We start from the raw sequence: 17,747 nt of genomic DNA on the forward strand, positions 1-17,747 counted from the left end.
ATAGACTATTGGTAATATAATGACCAATGACAAGATAACTTAAAAGTTCTCTGTGAAAAGTTTCGTTCGTTGGAAATCGTTTAGAAGAAAATGCTTGAGCAATGGAAAAGCGGCTTGATTTGTATTATAGACTAATCTGTCAGTGTAACTTTCACATCGGGCTGAAGGAGTATCTTTTATAAAAATTAATTGGAAATCGAGTAAGTCTTGACATTATTGTCTCGTTAGGGCTAAAGAAAAAAAAACAGTCGATTTGATTGATGAACATTGTGTGCGCGATGCTAGCCATTTTTGCGAACCATCGTAACGAAAAGTAATCGTGTTTGAATTCAGCTCGCATGAGATTAGTTACGGAGTCGTTCATCCCGTAAGGTATCTGCGTACGTACTAAAGAATTTGAAAGATCTACATATTCGACAAAATCGAAATCGACGGCATCGTATCTCTTTACGGGAGAAATGGATGGCCTCAGTGTCGAGTAATGTCCTTAAACTGTTTCTTGTGTAAACGACTGTCTATGGATTGTGTATGAAGTATCAGAACGGTCATTGGATATCGTCCATCGCGGAGAAATTTCGCAGTCCAAGGTAAGGTATCGTCGTTCACTGTCTATCATCGTTTGCTAGAAAAATTACAGCCTTTACGGCTGCTCTGCTTGAAAGTGCTTCGTGCTTTTAACGTTCCTGTTTCTTCCAACGTTACGTATAATTCCGTTTAGTTTGGCAATCGTCTGTAATCGAATAACGTATAGAGTTAGCAGTGCCGCGTGTAGTTGTGAACGAGTATACATAGATTTCAAAGATTTTGCTAGTTTTGCGGAATTTTAATTCGTGTAGTTTGTTTACTTGTGATTTCTGATAAATCTGCTGTTTAAAGTGTCTCGAGAGTCTTGGCAGCATTGAAAATTTACCACGAAATACGTGTTGGTTTTTCTGTCGTGATCATTGATTCTTTAAGTATTAAGAGAGAAACTTTTATTCTGTGCGTTTACTTTCGTTCCAAAACATTTTCGTGTGTGGTGTACTGTTCTAGGATGATAGAAGTCGACAAGTGGTAACAAATAATCGTGGCATTCATTACCGTTTCTTTACATCGTATCAGTGACACATCTGTTTGTGTATTTTCTCGTTTCGTGTCGGGTGATCGCAAATTTATGATCACAAGTCGCGATTCGTGTGATAGTGTTTTTACACGATATGCTCGTCAAACGGTAGATCGCGAACGACAGTGCAACTATTCGTAAATTTGCGATGACGTGTACTAGTAATTATACAAGTCCATTAAAATACCTAAAATGGATATGTATGGTGTAGTTATGTCATTGGGAAAAATTGTAACATCTGCCTAATATAAGTGTACTTTAATGCATAGTAGTGAATCTATATGATTCGATTTAAGAAGTTCTAGTAATCTAGCCTCAGGTTGTATACATAGATGATGCGAATAAGGTACAATCCACAAATGAAATTTCTCACCTTTGAGAAGAAGAATGAAGTTTCTAAATGATATGTCATAGAACGGAGATGGAGAATTCAGAAGAGCCAACAAGTTTGCAATCTATCTGTCATTTACATGTTTCGGAATTGTTTCCAAAGCACACAAATCTTGAATGCGAAGATGAAACACTTGCGATTCCATTTACTCCTCTGAGTGGAGAATCCATTGTAGCACTTGGACGTACATCGGATGGAGTGTTGGCTCTTTCTAATTATAGACTTTATTTACAATTGAGTCAAACGTGCTACAATATCCCGTTGGGTTTAATTGAACAGCTAGAAGTTAAAGAGATTTTCTTCTTACATATCAGTTGTAAAGATGCACGTTCTCTGAGGTATGATGTTATTTTATTTATATAAACTGTATCTTTGTACATTAATAGCAAATCATTCGCACTTTGATGTTTCAGTTGTGCCTTTTCCACGAATGAACATTGTTTAGAATGGTTTAAGAGACTACATAAAGTGACTTATCCACCTAAGAGCATAGAGGATATATTTGCTTTCGCATATTATGCTTGGTCTATCGAGGAAGGCAATGATTTTTCTAAACTTGGAAAGGACAATACTTCCTATACTGCTACCTTTAACTCAGAGGTAATTAAATCATATGGTACATTGTAATTTCGGTAGATTTGATTATTTTATTGCTGTTTCTTAGGTGGAACGACTGAAATTTAATTTGCACGGTACATGGCGTATCAGTCAAATTAATAAAGATTATCGAATGTGTCCGTCGTATCCACCGCTGCTCTTGGTTCCTGCTTGCATTTCCGATGCTATTCTGGATATGGCGGCCAAGTTTCGTAGTTCTCGTCGAATTCCTGCTGTTGTTTGGAGGTATTATGGAAAAATAACTTTCATATTATTTTAAAATATTGTTTTCTTTAATGTTGCCTCTCTTGCTTTGCAGACACGTGAACAATGGTGCAGTGATAGCACGAAGTAGTCAACCGGAAGTCGGTTGGCTCGGTTGGAGAAGTGCAGAAGACGAAGCTCTTCTGAAAGCTCTTTCACACGCATGTTCTTACGATAAAGGTGAATCGACGATGGTGGATTCTCCTATTACTTATCCCAATGCTGGCGTCAATGGTACTACAACAAATAATACCAAAGTGGGTATCGGATATTACGGACAAATTTGAAGCGTTTCTTTCAAATCATAATGCGTTTTCATTGTTCGATAACTTTTTTTGTTTCTTCCGCGTCTTTGTATCTTTGTAGACTAGAGGGGTTTCCCCGTAAATAAATAAATAAATAAATAATGCGTTACTTGCAGAAAGTTTTAATCGTGGATGCCAGATCGTACACAACCGCTGTGGCGAATAGAGCGCGCGGTGGTGGTTGCGAATGTCCCGAATATTATCCCAGTTGCGATATACAGTTCATGAATTTACCAAACATTCATTCTATACGGAAGAGTTTTCACGCATTGAGGCAACTTTGCGCATCAAATACAGATCAACCCAAGTAAATGAATATTCCATTTCATTATACATTTCGTATAGATCATACTTATAATCTGTGAGTTTCTTTTTTTTTTTTAGACACTTTTAACGAATAATTTTCTTCTGTTTTGCAGCTGGCTCAGTCTATTAGAAGGGACACGGTGGTTACAACATATGTCTGGATTACTACGTGCAGCAGTGACTGTTGCATCTGCAATAGAAAGAGATGGTCGACCGGTATTAGTACACTGTAGCGACGGTTGGGACAGAACGCCTCAGATAGTTACTTTAGCGCAGATCCTCCTTGATCCGTATTACCGAACTATGGAGGTATGCCGAAGGTACTCCCATTTACTCTTTTTGTTCGTTACAGAACAGTCGTTTTGTTATTCTGCTTTATCGTCGTCAGGGATTTCAAATCTTATGCGAGAGAGAATGGTTAGACTTTGGACATAAATTCGCGGATCGTTGCGGACAAACAGTTGGTTATGGAGATCTAAATGAACGATGTCCGGTATTTTTGCAGTGGCTTGACTGTGTACACCAGTTAACCCTAAAATTTAAGTGTAGTTTTCAGATGTCTCCGGCGTATCTTGTGAGTATACTGACATAATTCATATTTACTATTTTCATCTATTTGTTTGTACATACGCAAATGTTTGAAACACGTGTCGTTCAATTTCTGACGGTACAGCGCCAACACCGTTTGACCCAGACTCGATTAATTTCAGGTGAAGTTAGCACAGCATACGTATTCGCAGCTTTTTGGTACGTTCCTTTGCAATAGGAGACAAGAGAGGCTACAACTGACAATACGGGATCGTACATTTTCAGTTTGGCGCTTCCTGAATTCCAGTTCGTTCGTAAATCATTTATACACGCCTTTAAAGAATCAAGTAGGATATTTTTCATCTAATATAACAGTATATATCAGCGGTTGTGATAAATTCGTAATACGATTATTCATTTTATTTTGCTTTTGACAATCTTGTTACATTTACACCTTGCGTGCGCGAAGCGCATATTCGAACGTATGTATGTGATCGACGATTTTTTTGTTACCAGGTATTATGGCCAAGTTGTAACGTTCGGGACCTTGTTTTGTGGGCCGAGGTATATTTAGGTTCTACGGAATCCTCTCTAGATATCAGGGATGATAAACAGAGAGTAACGATGATAGATATTGAGAGTGGTGAAAGCGAAGAACCACAGGGACAAATGACTAAAACTCGATCATATGGGGATCTTATGCACACTCCCGATCACGCGGCCTACCTGCACCGTAGACTCAGCGATCCAAGTATTTCGGTGGAAACGTAATCACCGTTTTTGTTTTTCATATATATTAATAGAGTAGTAGTAATGTACATAAGACAAGAGAATAAAGCGAAAATGTCACCATTAGCGAAATAATCTGATTTAGAAAGCGTAAACGTAGGCTTTCTTTGCGGTTTGTTTAAAAGAAACTATTAGACCTATCGATTTTAAACTTTGTACATTTGGACTTTGTATATTTACGCATGTTGCAGTACTTCATAAGTTTTGTCAAGCATCAATGATACAGAGAATGTTGAGAGGGCTAGTAATTGTTAGTCTTTATCCCTTGTTGCGGAGTGGCTAGAGAGTAGATTACATGCTTGTGATCTCAGGATAGACACGCTCTGACAGTGTTATAAGCTCGACAGCTTAATTCAAAGTCTTATAACTCCGCAGTTTTTTTAAAATTTTGACAATACCTTGTCAATACTTGAGAACTCCAAGAAAATGCACACAAAAAAAAAGGATCGATATTATCGAAGTTTGAGATTAGATTATGCATCTCTGTACGAAATTAATACTTTATCGTGCCCTGCGTATGTTTTTCTCGCCGAAAATTGTGATGTAGCTTGTGATCGCGTCGTTCGTAACGTCGTTACAGAAAGTTCGATTCTCTGACGCTCGATGCAGAAACGATGGAAAAGGATGTAAATGACGACGTAGAATGTAAGACTGAAAACGAGAAAAGAATTACGCCAGAGAACGAAGACATATCAAAGCAATGCAATAACACGACTGAAGTCTCGAATGACTCGCCAGCGAATCCATCGGTAGAGAGTTCAACGGACACACTGATACATAGCAACGATTTTTTACTCGGTACTAGCACCAATATCGAAACGTAAGTATTACATGCCGTGAAACTGGACCGAGCTCGAATTTGAATGCTACATGCTTGAGACTCAAGTCCGAGTGCGAGTTCAAATCTACAATCAATCCAAGTTCGATTTGAACAAGAAAAAGTTTTTTTGTCGAGTAGCAGGTCGCAAAAAAACTCGCCGCAGGACATCGTTTTGCCGTGGATCGAGACAAACACTAACGGTCGAACAGTTTGTTCTTGTAATCGTAACTACAATCACAACTTCAACGAGGGCAGCGACATCAGCGACACCAGCGTGCCACTGATATCGAGAACACCCAGTAGCGTTTGTCCAGCATCCCCGACTCGTCAGGACATGATGCCAGACAATCTTGACAGGTTAGACGACGTCGATGGTCTTCCCGTTGTACATTGCGATGTTCAGATGCGCGTGCAACAGATTATCGTTGAGCACAAGGTATGTAAACACATTTTGGTTTGCGTAAGATAAGCGGGAAAAACAAAGAGAACAAATAAAAAATACGTTTGATGAACGAAGTCACGAGTCTGTGAACGGTCACGGTGTTTTGTGTCTTGCGATTTTTCAGCTAAAGGAAGAAGCGTTAAAGAAGGAGTTGCATACGACGAGGGTGGCTCTGATCAAGCAAGTTTGCAATCATAACGCGGACACTGATCGCATCGACGATATCGTGAGTGTTTTCAAAGACGTTGCTGAATGTTTTCTCGGGAGAAGAATAATTTTGATTCGGCTTGTTAAAGAGTAATCGGAGATAGCCAGAAAAAAAGGAAGGTATTGCTCGTGTTCCAGAGATCGTTGCCCGATTCGGTGGGAAGTGCCGGCGATCACGGGGAGTCGTTACCATCGGATATGTCTTGGGAAGCTGTCGAAGAATTGGGTCCTGCTCCTACACTTTGGGTACCTGACCATGCGGTAAATCGATGCATGGGTTGCGATACAGAATTCTGGCTCGGAAGGCGCAAGCATCATTGCAGGTGAAATAGAATATTTACTGCGAAATTGACACCCGTGTGCTGCTTCGTTTGGTTTCATGGAACTAACGCGTACACCTACAGTGCAATGTTAAAGCCATAGGTTAGAACAAACCTTTACGATAGGGGGCGTTCCGATAGGTGGCGTGCGAGTCATCAATGTTCTGCTAACGTCTTGTGTCAGCCAGTATACAACAACCTTGCACGTTGAAAATTAATTACGAAAATTATTACGACTATGGTCTCTATGATGGTGTTGTATCTGCCGACGTATCATTATCTCTGTCTCTCTCGTAGATGTTGTGGCAAGATATTCTGTGCGGATTGTTCGGAGAATTCAACGCCGTTACCCAGCGAACGACTGTACAATCCCGTGAGGGTTTGCAGCGATTGTTTTAACCGAATCCATCGGCGTACAAGCCCCTGCCAGTGTAACGCTCGTCATCAAAACAAAGGCGATAACGACACGGAGCTTACGTCGAACTCTGAGAGCTTGATGACTTGTCAGAGACCGAAGGGTTTAAACGTGACTAAAGACAGCTGTTGTGACAATTTGATGCAGATTGCGCATCAGAAAGCGCAACCACCGGTCACAGCAGCCACGGTAAATTGAAAGCTCGTGAGAAATAACGACGAGGAACAACAACGCAGCATTCGGGTTTCGATTTGGCTTTCGACAGGACGATGTTCGAGCTCGGAGAGTATTCACGAGTGGTACCGGCGTGCGCGATTATCGGGTGTTTTAAGTTACACGCAGAAGTTGTGTCGTAAATCGATATGGTACAAGTGTCGCACGATCGCCGCGCTAAATTCTACGAGCGATTTAATATTTATTGCTAGTGTAATAATTTGTACGAAGAAGTGTATAGCATCAAAGAGAAAACGAGTCAGTATACGAGGTGTTGTATATACGTTAGGAGTTATTCGATCCAACGAGACACCTGGCTTCTTTGAACGAGACTACTCAAGTTTCCCCGTTTTTAGGAAATCTTTTTATCCTCGTGAGGTACAGTGAGGCGGAGGCCGAGGAACGTTTTGGATAGGCTGTGACTGACGTCTAGTTTTTAGACACCGTACGTGGTGCGATCTTAATTAATTGTCGATCGAACGATGGAACAACTCGTTAATTAGTAGTTGGATTACGATACGAGTAACCTGTATTTGTATATTGCCGCTGTTTACGAGAATTGGAATATTAAATGTCATTATCGTATATGGTCGTCTGTCTGTCTGTTACTCACTCGTTTTACACATTCGCGCGCGCGCACACAGACAGAGTATAAATATCGAAATGTAGAACGAATATCCCGATCAGAAGCCTGTCTTCAGTCCTGTAAAATTCTGCAGCGACGACGAGGCGGTCTTCAATATTTGCGTCGCGTTTTTTATTATGTCAACTTCTCCCTTTGTGTCGTCCGCATTCTGAAACTGTATCAGTATGACGAGGTATGTTGTCACCACCCCCGCGATCTAAAACACAACGATGTATGCACGTGTTCCCTTTCGCGAATACACTGTACGACTATTTTTTTTTTTTTCTGCGCACGATTACTTTGTACATACGTCCTTACCGACGTTATCAGCGTTCTGTCCAACGAAAAGAGTCCGCACGCTGAAAATTCAAGTGGTCGATGCAATAGTTGAAGAGAAAATATTTCCAGTTGCTGTCTATCATCCGCTTTGAAGTTAGAGGAAAGTAACTGACTAACGAGAACCGCCGTTCTCTTTCCCTGAAACAGAATATCCCGTGACATGTTGGATCCATTCCTAACTGTCCCTCATTGCTGTTCACCTCACCTCCGCGATAGTGAAATAGCTGGGTTGAACGATTATCAACATCCTAGATACGTGAAAGATACACCACATACACTGTACTATCAGATATATCCATTCGTGTTTCTCGTTTGCTTGTAAGATCAAGAAGTATGGCGTGATGATTAGGTGCAACAAACAAGTTACACTAACGGCCAGTATCACCATGCCGAACGTACTGTTTATAAGAGAAACCACATCGCAGAGCGACGAATGTATCGTTATTAATTCGGATATACCGTTTACGTACGGTTTGCTTTCTGTAAATAGACGGTGCATGAAATTTTATAGAAACAGTATTCAAATTCCGCTGGAACAGACTTACCCACCGTTCAAATTCCGAGAGTTTCGATAACTACCCAATCTGTGCGGCGCAACGTTTGATGTTAACTTGCGAACATCACTGGCTGCCGTTGCTGCTGCACGGTTGGCGCATTATTAACCAAAATAGACGCGTTTTCATCGATATAATATGCGAACGTTAACCCCTTAACGCATAGAAAATTTGTGGCGAATGGAAACGACTAAACGATACTAAACTTAACATTTTTTTTTTTTTTACACAAATAAGAAAATGTGTCAAGTCAACTTGTATTATTTTTTATGAGAAAATAACACGAATTTGGAATATATTTACAAAAATTTAATGGGTTAATGTATCATCGTAATGCTTCAAGGGGTTATACGGAACTAACAAGTTTAATTGAAAAACTCGGTTTTTATTTTATTTACCCATTCCAACAACAAATTTTCCGAAGTGATCGGCCGTGCTGCCGCTATCCAACAGACTTTCGAGACAGTTGTTCAGGTTGACGAATCGTTGTCCCACGTTGTACGTCGAAACAGTGTATTGAATCTCCGTCGAAATGATCACGGTGTACATGAGGTACAGGGGCGCGTAGTTGATAGGACCTTTGCTCATCGTTCTGTTGTCTTTCGTTTTGCGATCCCACGCATAAAAATCAAGACCAGAGTTGAACCATAGATACGCGATGTTGCACACCGTTAAACAGATCGTGAATCTCCGAGACTTTTTCGCCGGCGATACACCGAGTTTTTCATCCACCTGAAATCAACGTTTGCGATCGTTTCGATTTTGTACGGGGGGGGAACAACAAAACTTAAGGGGAATAGTCGTTGCCCCACCTCGATTAATTTATTTATGACGACTTGAAGGTATTTCCACCGAAAAGGTGAGCCAACGATGCAAACCACGGTCAGACTCATCACTCCGAGAACATCGCTGCACGTCGCGATTATTGCTGTTCGTGATTTTAGTCTGGTGCTGTACTCCCAGCCATCCTTCAAATCTCGCCACAGTCCCCAAATTTCCAAACCGAGGAGCAGTATCAGTACGCAGAAACTGCAAAAACGATCGATCGATTAAACGGTTTGTTATTCGAATAAATATACCGACGTAAATTCGACGACTCCGGTCACATAATTTTCATTTACCTGTAGACAAGATCAATGATACTTAGGCGAGCCTGACATCTTCCAATAGTATGTGCGACGAATCTAACCGGAATCAAGCCGCACAGTTTGCCAAAGTAATATATCGGGAAGCTTGCTCGATAAAGACCACTGCGCGGCATACGTTTATCCTTTTTCCCTTCTGTCTTCGTTTCGTTATCATGCGTCCGTTTGAGCAGATTTTCTAAAAGCATTCGAGAATCATTCTCTTCGTAAATTATTCGCTCGATCGCGTTCGAAGAATTCTTTCAGATCGATTACTTTAAAAGAGTAAAACATCCACAAATTCGGTTTTACAAGGCATGAATAACCCTGGAGTAGTCTGGTAAATATTATACTAATAAACATGCTTATAGACACGTCGTTCGTATTTATTAATCGTTCACATTTTTATTCATTATAATATAAATATTATAGTATTGACAATTGTCAATATTCTAAAAATATTGAAATGATAGAAAGGAAATGTATCTTTTTATTTTTATTCCGTTCTCTTGTATCACTTGTATTTACCTAAATACTTTCGGGGTCTGACAAACCCCACCAAACCAATTATGTTAACAATGTTTAGTCAGAATACTGAAGGGTTAAGTAATGATGGATAAAACAAAAACACAGTACTCGATCTGCTCATGGTGTTTCTCCTGTCTTCATCGTTCCATCGGATGTGCATCGTGGTTGCAGCGTGCGCGCGACTTCCTCTTTTTCCAAACGGGGTTCCGTTTTCGTAGAACCTCAGAATATTCGCGACGAAGAGAGCATCTTACGGTCGAAGCACGATAAACGCGAAAATAACGAGTGACGGAAAGCGAGAAACACAGCTTTAACGAATACTTGACGTGTACTCGACGCCGGCAAATGGGTTTTTACAATGGAGATAAGTTCCTAACGATTTTTAACGATCCTACCTCTCGCAAACAAAAAAAGAAAAGAAAAAAACACATACTTCTTCACCGACATTTATGAGGGCACGAGTTTCTCTTTCTTTTTACCCTTACAGATATTGCATTCTCGCTCCACTAAACCTTAGTCACAACTACATAGATGCATTTATCCTTGTCAGATCGTCGATAGATAATTATCATTGATTGTCGCGTTCTTGGCGCGATGTTTATCCTCTTGAAAAACAACACGTTCCTCATCGTTATACACGTAGTAAATTCTTCGTATCAACTGGCACCATCGAATGATTGCCAGCCAGGATAATTGGCGGGAAGGGTACCATTTGGGAGCGATAGTGAACAATTACGGAGGATCTAACAAAATGAAGTACCATGAAACACATCGTGGAAAAAAGTCAAGGTTGTATCTAGAGTAAACAACGTGTATTCGACCTCTTGTAGGTTTTCCTTCCTCCCACTCCCTCCTAGACGGTTTGCTTTCAATCAGCGCCGTGTCCTTTCCGATGAAACGTCGCGATAGTCGGTCGCGACGGTATCGCGATGTTTGCAACGATATTCGATCAAGCTACTCGTTGTGGAACCGTGGGGAAGAGCACTCATGTTCGCAAAGTTTGTAGTTGCCTTTTTCAAGACTCTACGATCGATCGTCTTATCCACCCATTCCTTATTGATTCTGCGTATGAAATATCGTCTCATCATTCCTTAGTCTTTGTTCCTTTGTTTCGCGATTTTTGGAAGATCGAAGTGCTTATAGAACAGGGAGGATGAGCTTTCAATGAAAAGGAAAGGTATCTAAATCGTATTGAAAGTTTGTTAGATGTTACATGCATGCTAGAGTTGACGAAACGAGTGTATCAACTATGAAAGACGAAGGAGGGAAAGGGTTTATGTTCTTCTTTACTTTTTGGCGCGAACGAATTACTGATTTGGAGTGACAACTAGCGGAGATTATACGCAACTGTGCAACACCTTTGAGGTTATGTTCGTTAAATATTAGTGTCAGTGTGTGTTTGTTGTGTCGAGTCGTAGAACGTTAACCTAAACGTTTTAGCAATCACGGAGGAAAAGGATGGAACGTAACGAAGAAGAATGGTCGTTGGAATGTTCCGACGAAGAGAAGTACGAAACGGATGGAAAAGTAAGCGACATACCGTGCCTTTCTGCGCGCTTTACTCGTTCTTCTCTCTTTTTCTGTCTTTGCCTTCCGTTCGTATATAGAACGAATGGAGCTTGAAACCCGACGATATATTAACGTTGATCGAGGCTCTCGAAGCTAACAACAGGGTTTTGGAGCTAGAGTGGAAATGTCCCGGTAGAAGAGGTCCTTCTCCCGTTCTTTCAAACAATCGACAACAAGACAGTGGCTCGCAGGAGTACAAGTAAACATAGAACATCGCGTTGCATTGCAATTCTTTATCGTGTTCTGTTATTATCTGTTTACAATTTTCGTTTTTCTAGGACGCAAGAAAAGTCGGACTTCGACTTTATGGACGAAATGTCGTCACCGAGATTACCTGTTCGCAGAATAGGTGAAAGTACTCCGAAGGGAAGTGCCAAAAAGAAAACTGCCAGTTTTAATGGCGTACTATCTACTATGATGCGGCATCGCAGATTAGAGCAACAGGAAATTAATTCAAGCCCGAAAAAAACCGAGTCGCCTGGGTCCAAGACACAACAGATTTAAATATTTTTATCAACATCTATACTATTTATCCAATTATTTTAATTACTTTTGTACCATCGAACAAATTTATACGATTCCTCCAAAAGTTTGCAATAATTATTACACAGGGTATCGCATGCAACTAGATCGAGCGATAGTTTTAAAACAGTACAAAATGGAAAAAATCATTTTAAACAGAACTGTAGAGCATAGACTGTAAACAAATACTGGATGCTATACAGAGTACCCGGACCACCCATACACTTGTAAAATGAAACAATGTGGTTTTTATGGAATATCTAAACTATTTTGATAACTAAATCGGGCGTTTTATTAAATGGTAATTTCAACTTCTGGTACTAATCAGAAATGGGTTATTCATACCGAAACTAGGTTTTAATATTGTAGTTTACTGGTAAAGCGTCCTGGTGTTGACATTCTTTGTTTCCAACAAATGGAATAGTACGAAACAGAAATGGGCATACAAAAATATTTTGGTAGTTCGTTTCACGAATCAATCGCATTTCCCTTGTGTGCCATTCTGTTGAATATTTTCAGCCCACGCTGGGAATCCTTTGATGTCGTAAATGAAAGTGCCCCAAACGATGAAACAAATACATTGGACTATGATAGAGTAAATGGAAGGGCCGCAACCAGCTGCCATCAGCCATTTAGTTGGAATACGGCCGACGATCGTTATGATCGCGTTTGGTGGTGTTCCAACCGGTAACCGAAAGGAATACGAGCACATTATAGTTGCCGGTATCATCAAGTATATCGGATGTATCTTCATCGCTACACACTGCAAAAAACAAAGTGAAATACTCGTGGAAGGAGCAACGATGGGCACGCGATATTGTTTCCGAATATTATGGCTCACCATTTGAGCGATAACAGGCAAAGTAATGTTCGCGATGCCGACGTTCGAAGTAAATTCCGTGATGGTGCCATTAAATATGCAAATGAGAATAAGGATCAGTTCAGAGGGCAAGGACCGTAACGGTACCAAGGCATCTCCGATTCTTTTGGCCAAACAGGAAGCGATGCTGCCTTTGGATATCGCGAATCCACCGCCCAACAGGAACATCAAACTCCAAGGCATCTTCGATTGGATCACCTCCCACGTAATCAATCCCTCCGAAGCTTTCTCGGGTCTTTTAGCAGCTGTGAACACGAATAGATGTCAAGAACGGTCATTTGAGTCGGATAAAAGAAAACCGATACAACTTGTTTCTTACGATCTTTGCTGAAGCTGTAGATAAAACTTGGATCTTTCGGGATAAAGAACATCAGGATGGAGACCAATATAACCGGCGTGGAATCCCGGATGTCTCTGTAAGCAAATTCGCGTTCACCAGTTCAACGATACCGTGCGATCGGCGAGAAGACAATTTCAGGGCGAAAAGTTAGAGAAAAAAACTTAAAAAATGAAAGTTTGAAATCACAGATAAAAAGATATTTCACATATCCGTTATCGCCTCGGACCATCCACGCACGAAGCCGGGCTTCCGGAATATCCAAAGAAATATACAGATCACGAAAAGGATGGCGACCGCTGCTTCGTGAAACGAAATAATACCTAATTCCTTGTATCTCTCGTGTATCACCTGGCATAAAGAACGGGAGTAAATTGCTACGAAAATTAATCGACGTCTGTTAGGTCGGGGAAAAGGATCGAGATCAAAGAATGGCTTCCGTTAATACTGTATTTATACTGTTTGTTACCCGGTTAGTAATTGCCTCTCCTTCCTCACCGATAGTTGCTTCTTGCGCGTCTTTGCTTTGCGGTCTGAGATATCCCATGAAAGTTATACGAAGATATAGCCACGTTATAAACGAATTAATGACCATTTGGGGGATATTAGCGGCCATCCACTGTGTAAAATTAATGCCCTCGGCGGTGGGGAAAGTGCTTTCGTATATTCCCTTAAACGTAAGGTTGGTACCCGTTCCCACGATGGTCCCTGTTCCGCCAAAGGTCGAGCAATACGCGGCAGCCATTAAGTAAGCCTTGGTCACCTTCGTCGGTATCATTTCTCTGCGATTTACAGCAAGAACTGCGTATTTTCTTGTTCATCGATGCCTTTCTATTAGTTTTCTTCTTTTATACTCACGGTTCTGCTTGCGGGTGTTCCGGGTCCACTGGCATTTTGTTAAAGATTTTACAAAGTCCTGCCTATTGACGTGGAGAACGACTTAATTAGAAAAATTGCTTGGATGTATACGTTTAAATTTAATTCGTCGTGATGATTGCAATGTTTAACCTGCTCTAATTCGTGGAGAACAGCAAATATAATCGGTACCATCATGGCGGTGGCTGCTGTATTCGAAACCCACATAGATATGAAAGTCGTCACAACGCAAAAACCGGCGAGTAATTTTGCATGAGTACAGCCGACCATCTTCATTACACCGAGAGCGATTCGTAGATGGAGGCTGCTATGTTCTATGGCTACCGCGAGAATCAGGCCCCCTATGAATACCATTATGGTGTCGTTCATGTAACAGCTGCACGTGTCCGCCGTGCTCAGCACTCCTAATATCGGAAATAACACCAGCGGGATAAGGGAGGTGACTGCCATGGGGAAACATTCGGTGATCCAATATCCACCCATTAACAGTACTACGGAAGCGCATCTAACTTCCTAAAAATATCGCGAGTCAATGTCTTATAATTCACCATATTTGGACATTTTTCTGTTAATTAACTACGTACCGGGAAATTGTAAGCCAAAACGAACGCTAGCAAAAAAATTGCCCACACTATGGCGAACACTATTTTCCAGTAGATTTTAAAAAACCTCAATACGAGCAACAAATTGTCTTTACGCTCGTTTCTTCCTCCTTCATCTTCTCTCTCGGCCATGTTTTATTCGTTTTTATATTTATGATTTGTTCTGTTCAACAGTTCGTCGAAATAAAAATTTTGTTCGTCTTCGTTTACACGATGTCGGTAAGTGACATTAAATTGCTATTGTAACCGATTGTTTGTTCGTATCTAAGCACGTATTCCTCTACATACGCCTCTTTTATAGATACTCTGAATGTGGTCGAGCGTGCATTTGATAGTTCTGTTGTTTCGTCAAATTAAATATTTTTCTTGTCTTTGATCGAATTATCGCATTATTCCAGTTTACCACAGGATAGTAAATCGCGCGTTACCTTGCGCCAATATTTATTATACAATATCATATACCTCGTCTGTGGGTTTGGCACAGACGAGGTATATGAATAGACCTTTCACCTAATGTAATTTTACGGCCCGAGTTTCTGGGGTCCCGGGACCCCATTACCATTTTCGTGTCGCTCGCAACGTTACCAACAGATTCAGAAATGAATTTTAATCCCTTTCATAGTCAACACATATGGATTTACGCAAAACTACAGCTGCTTGCCTATCAATACTAATTCAGTGAATAATTTTTCAACTGACCGCCATCCATGAGAAGAGGACGCTGAAATCACCTCCGAATTTTTCGCTCAGTATGGCAATTGTTCGAACTGACGTACAAAAAGACAAAAATTAACGAGATACACTCTTCCAAAGTGGAACAAAATGTTAAAAAGATCATGCATCAAATTGTAAGGGAATCCTCGTAAGAAGGCTTTAATCTTCGTAATGGTTTTAATGGGTCGATGATCAACAATGACTAGCTTATGGTCACTGGTGGTCAACAGTGAGGTGGACATCAAGGTCAGCGGTCCAGTGAAGATCCAGAAATGGTCAATAGGTGGGACCAATCGAAATAGTTTCTTTGTAGACGAGACAGTCTTACCTGTTATCTTCAACTTTGGCTCTGACTGGTCTCCCCACCCTTTCATCACCTTAGCCATATAAGCAGGGTCACTGCGAAGATTTCTTCAGTCGCGTCGCGAATTCGGGAGTGTACAAATCGCAAGAGGAGAACCGGGGACCGCTGCTGACCTCTGCTGGCCGCTGCTGACCTCTACTGGCCAGCGGTGACCACAGCTGACCATGGCTGACCAATACTGACCAATACTGACCAATACTGACCACTACTGACCAGTGCTGATTCGCGTTCCTGCCACTACTGACCACTACTGACCAGTGCCGGACGGTGATGACCAACGGTAAGAACTGTTTAAAAATTCTCTCCCCTCTTCTATTCTATCATTTGATGCCAATTTTGCTTCAATGAACTGATTTTGCCTTGTTTATCTAACCGATGTTGCTATAATATGAATATTTTCTTACTTTACAGCTGGCCCTTATGGTAACTACCCTATGTACTGACAACAAGTAGTAAGTCCACTCCACTTATTTATATTTTATTATTTTTATTTGTTTGTTTGATGTGAATTCAACTTTATTTATCTATCTGATTTTATTTGGTTATTATGAATGTTCCTTATCTCTGTTTCTACTTTTACATTGTTTTGCGAATTTATGTGACTGCTTCGATATGTATAATATTGCAGGATATAATAATATAATATTGTTTTCAATCATACACTATATTTGTTTCTATACAAATTCATGAATTCATATTTTTACGTTCTTGCTCGAATTCTCGTAATATTCTACGGAGGTACTTTGTTCGATTCTTCCATTTCGTTTGATTGTTTGGTGTTGATTCAATTTGGTGTCTCGATCCAAGTTTCCTTCATTATTAGGAGTGTTCGTTTTGATATGAATAACATTGCGTCAATGTATATACCGTATTTGTTTCGATGTCTCTGACTCGTTTTTTCGTTCGTGTTCGTTGTTCGACGCTGATTAATATAAGATTTTTATTTTTACTTCTCGGCTTAAATTCTTGTAACATTTTGCTAATATACTCTGTTCAATTCCCTTTAGCTAGGTGATAGATCATTTTAAAGTGTTTATTAAATTTCCTACCATATCTCACTAATATACATATGAGTTTTGATTTCAGTTTAAATTTGGGTTAATCGCAAGGACATCGAGGGAGAACGCCACAACCGCCGAGGGACCTTTAATTGCAAGTTGATTAGTCTTAAGCTTCGTCGCGAGTATTAAAATTAACGTCGAAGCCTTCTTTATTGTACGTATCTCCGCGTCCTACCAAGCAATTATTCAATAAGTAGCTTGTCTCTCGCTCGTTCCCTCGTTCCTAGCTTCGGTCACCGCTGTTTCATCGATTGAAACATGTGATCGGCCGTGTAGCTGATCCGAAAGATCTAATCGCCTTCCCATTGGTAGCTCGATCCAGGGAAAATGGTACTTTGCTGGAAGGTGTGGAGTTTCCGTATCCTGCGGAAACGCATACCTTCCAGCGAAAGTCGACACTGTTTCAGGTACTCTCTCTATGTCAGACAACTTGAGTCGGGTCCTTCGGGCTCCCGGCGGGTTGCGTTGGAGCAATGGAGACCTTCGATTCGGAGTCGCAGCCGTCCGTTATCCCATAGAGATCTAGTTAGCAAGGGCAGTAGGTTCGATCCTCGGATCCGCTGCACGGTTCAGCGTCGCGTCGCGTCGCTTCGCGTCCCCCTCAAATTAACTTCGTCCCTCTTTTTAACCAAATAATTGCTTGGTACAACTAAACCAGAACATCCAAGGAACTTTGTTTCCTTCTATCGTCCGAATTTTAGTTTTAACTTGACCAGACTCGAGCTTCGACGTTAATTTTAAGTCCCTATTGTATGCGTCTCCCAATATTGCCAAGTAATTATTTAACAAGTAGCTTCTCTCGACTCGTTCTCTGGTTCCTAGCTTCGATCACCGCTGTTTCATCGATCGAAACATGTGATCGGCCGTCCAGTTTGTCCGAAAGATCTAGTCGTCTACCCATGATGGATCGATTTCTAGAAATAGAAATCAATCTACCAAGGGCAGTGTCGATT

The 17,747-nt window shown here is 40.8% G+C and overlaps 4 protein-coding genes across 6 annotated transcripts; 2 read left to right on the top strand and 2 right to left on the bottom strand.

Moving 5' to 3' along the window:
- Window positions 1-217: 217 nt before the first annotated feature.
- Window positions 218-7,281, top strand: LOC122404817 (myotubularin-related protein 3). Of its 2 annotated transcripts, XM_043409068.1 has the most exons (15): window positions 218-587; window positions 1,517-1,831; window positions 1,907-2,093; window positions 2,158-2,336; window positions 2,410-2,611; window positions 2,776-2,966; window positions 3,079-3,274; window positions 3,354-3,539; window positions 3,676-3,840; window positions 4,010-4,260; window positions 4,863-5,102; window positions 5,238-5,538; window positions 5,669-5,770; window positions 5,890-6,074; window positions 6,369-7,271. In XM_043409068.1, the coding sequence occupies exons 1-15, from the start codon at window positions 529-531 to the stop codon at window positions 6,682-6,684; spliced, it is 3,075 nt and encodes a 1,024-aa protein (XP_043265003.1). In that variant the 5' UTR covers window positions 218-528; the 3' UTR covers window positions 6,685-7,271. The 2 variants fall into 2 exon arrangements, with proteins under 2 accessions (XP_043265003.1, XP_043265004.1); XM_043409069.1 differs by lacking the exon at window positions 5,669-5,770 and having other exon boundaries at window positions 6,369-7,281.
- Window positions 7,282-7,382: 101 nt separating this feature from the next.
- On the bottom strand, window positions 7,383-10,074 carry LOC122404835 (gustatory receptor for sugar taste 43a-like). Its single transcript, XM_043409095.1, has 8 exons — window positions 9,978-10,074; window positions 9,339-9,540; window positions 9,030-9,246; window positions 8,616-8,949; window positions 8,213-8,302; window positions 7,869-8,143; window positions 7,643-7,801; window positions 7,383-7,541 (listed from the first exon to the last, which is right to left on the bottom strand). Exons 1-8 carry the CDS (start codon window positions 10,027-10,029, stop codon window positions 7,383-7,385), a joined length of 1,488 nt encoding a protein of 495 aa, XP_043265030.1. The 5' UTR covers window positions 10,030-10,074.
- Window positions 10,075-11,112: 1,038 nt separating this feature from the next.
- On the top strand, window positions 11,113-12,166 carry LOC122404834 (PAXIP1-associated glutamate-rich protein 1). 2 transcript variants are annotated; one of them, XM_043409093.1, is made up of 3 exons: window positions 11,113-11,396; window positions 11,477-11,637; window positions 11,717-12,166. In XM_043409093.1, the coding sequence occupies exons 1-3, from the start codon at window positions 11,328-11,330 to the stop codon at window positions 11,940-11,942; spliced, it is 456 nt and encodes a 151-aa protein (XP_043265028.1). In that variant the 5' UTR covers window positions 11,113-11,327; the 3' UTR covers window positions 11,943-12,166. The 2 variants fall into 2 exon arrangements, with proteins under 2 accessions (XP_043265028.1, XP_043265029.1); XM_043409094.1 differs by having other exon boundaries at window positions 11,113-11,377.
- A 219-nt stretch (window positions 12,167-12,385) lies between these two features.
- Window positions 12,386-14,787, bottom strand: LOC122404793 (protein I'm not dead yet-like). Its single transcript, XM_043409019.1, has 8 exons — window positions 14,638-14,787; window positions 14,186-14,566; window positions 14,036-14,097; window positions 13,647-13,959; window positions 13,386-13,528; window positions 13,160-13,254; window positions 12,802-13,085; window positions 12,386-12,723 (listed from the first exon to the last, which is right to left on the bottom strand). The coding sequence occupies exons 1-8, from the start codon at window positions 14,785-14,787 to the stop codon at window positions 12,436-12,438; spliced, it is 1,716 nt and encodes a 571-aa protein (XP_043264954.1). The 3' UTR covers window positions 12,386-12,435.
- Between the last annotated feature and the right edge of the window lie 2,960 nt (window positions 14,788-17,747).

The sequence above is a fragment of the Colletes gigas genome, unplaced genomic scaffold (genome assembly GCF_013123115.1).
Source record: "Colletes gigas isolate AHSC1104 unplaced genomic scaffold, ASM1312311v1 Colletes_gigas_Sc00003, whole genome shotgun sequence".
NCBI classification, from domain to species: Eukaryota; Metazoa; Arthropoda; class Insecta; order Hymenoptera; family Colletidae; genus Colletes; species Colletes gigas.